The 2448-nt window shown below is 32.6% G+C and overlaps 1 protein-coding gene across 1 annotated transcript in view; it reads right to left on the reverse strand.

Annotated features, from left to right (window-relative positions):
- LOTGIDRAFT_91483 (hypothetical protein) overlaps positions 1-2448 on the reverse strand; it is a gene marked incomplete at both ends in the record, with an annotated part of 42817 nt that overhangs the window by 4354 nt on the left and 36015 nt on the right. Inside the window, 2 exons of the mRNA XM_009068945.1 lie at positions 215-508; positions 737-868. Of these exons, the coding sequence (XP_009067193.1) occupies positions 215-508; positions 737-868 (426 nt within the window). The remainder of the gene's footprint in view (positions 1-214; positions 509-736; positions 869-2448) is intronic.

The raw sequence follows: 2448 nt of genomic DNA on the forward strand, positions 1-2448 counted from the left end.
AATTTTCTGGCCTAGTTTTTTTGCGATTGAAGTCCGCATCACAGAGAACATTTCTTATAATTATGATAACATGGATCCATAAAAGTTTGGTTGTGTAACTTTGCGAAAAAGATTTTGCTCACACAATTGCAGACCTTCACTCGGCATGTGGTTTGGAAATGCATCATTCTGGTTTTCTGCTTCTGAAAACGTACCTTGGCTTAATCAAACTAACCTTGTGTACAATCTATTGATTGGTATCCTGGTTGGCATCCATCAATACATTCTCCTGTTTTATTGTCACATTGTAAATTATTATCTTTACATTTTCTATCTGAACATTTCTTACTACATCCTACTCCATAAACACCATCTCCACATCTTTTAACACAGTCAATTCCTTTAAATCCTTCTTTACATCCATCTTGACAGCTACCATTGATATGATTACATGGTGATGTTTCTACTAAACAATTTCTATCTGAACATAGTTTATCACATCCAGCACCATACTTACCATTATTACAAGCTATAAAAGGAGAAATAGATTACAACGCTTCTGATGTTCACGCATAACTTTTGTTTCATTGATTCACGTATCGTATTTTTCTATGTTTCTCACGTGTGTACGACTGTGTACGCCTGTCTTAAGAAATTAGATCAATCGCAATCAATGTCACCTCTATTTGAAGTGTTTTTTTTTTAATCGATTGAACCTGATGTCTTATTGGTAACATAACAAAAAGAAAACCTTTACTTTGATTACAATATGTTCCAGTCCATCCATCAGCACATATACCAGGACATTGACCATTCTCTAAACATCTTTCATTATTTAAACAATGACAGAAGTTGGTACAATTAAGACCATACGTTCCGTTAGAACATACTGCAATTAATTAGAAAATATGAAAAGAAAGATTCAAATACCTCATTGAAGTCTCTTTTTATTGATACTTCGTTGACTTCATGTTTCAATGCTCGGTTAGTCGGACGGGTGCAAAATATTATCAACATTAACGAAAGTTGGTGCAGTTGCTTGGAATTGATTTTATAGGAGTGCCTTGTCTTTTGTCATGAACAATGGACTACTAAAAGCGGGATATCGAAATGCAATACCATGATACTTTTCTAGACATGAAGCTTACCATAAATCTCAACTTCACATAAAACTAAAAATCTTCCATCTTCGCTTGTATGAAAATTACTGATATTTACATAACGACCAGTTATAACCTGACTACACTCTATATTATTTACTGCTGGTGTAGTGTAACGTATAATATTATCTTTATAACATAGTTCTGATGTTTCATTCTCTTTAACAACGTGTAGTGAAAATCCATTCAATGATGATAAGGCTGAAAGTATGTTTTTAAAAAGTCCTAAAATGGGCTATATAACCCAGCCTCTGCCATATTCTTCAATTAACAACTGAAGCAATACAAGTTATATTATCTCAACCCTGTCTTCTATCATTTCAAGGTAAGGTTCAGTTTATAAAAATTTATTATATTATATGAGAGCATTGGTAGTCACAGCCTGATAGGGAATCTATAAAAGCAATTAATCAAACGTTATTATACTTTGAGCCTTAGATTCCATACTTGCCTGTTGACTGCCCCAACTGGTGCAACTCGGTGGATAATCTATAAAAGCAACTATTCAATTATATTAAATTGAGCCTTAGATTATCTACCAAGGCTGCATCAGGACTCAATGCGTTAACTCACAAGTGCACAAGATAATGTCGTGCCCTAAGAATATTGGCAAGTAGTGCCTCTCGACATTACAAGCGAGTAAACTCTCCCCAAACAATGTTATATTAGTTAATCATTATATTTATGGCATTTTATATAAACACCCCCAACTTTATATATTATGTATGCATTGAGTATTGAATTCTTCATAATTATCATTTGTATTTTTAATGTATAGTTTTATAACACTATTATTATTATAATGTAAAGAATTAACAACTGAAGCAATACAAGTTATATTATCTAAACCCTGTCTTCTATCATTTCAAGGAACGACCGTAACATAATAACAGGAGCATGTAAGAACTTAGCAAGAGCATATAAAAGCTTAGCGGTAAAACTAATAAATACGACAGAAACGACAACTATTATAATATTTCTACTCACACCAGCTAGCTGAAACACAAAATAAAGTTAGAATTAAAATGTTTGTTATTATTATTGTAAAATGATTTGATGAAAAAAGGAAAGAAAGGACAGAGTTTGTCAACAAACAGATTTACAGTAACTAATCTCAAAATTAAAAATAGGGATTAGTACTGTACACTTCATACACAGAGTAAATGTTCCTGAGCTGTCTTGTTATTTTCAGCCCGATTTAGGTCGAGGAGGAAAGTTCTCCAATTTTTTTTTTATGAAACCAGAAAATGAAGGCAGGACTGATGAACAGAAATAACTATTTGTTTAAAGCTACAGAAATATGTATGGC

The sequence above is a fragment of the Lottia gigantea genome, assembly GCF_000327385.1.
Source record: "Lottia gigantea unplaced genomic scaffold LOTGIsca_96, whole genome shotgun sequence".
NCBI lineage: Eukaryota > Metazoa > Mollusca > Gastropoda > Lottiidae > Lottia > Lottia gigantea.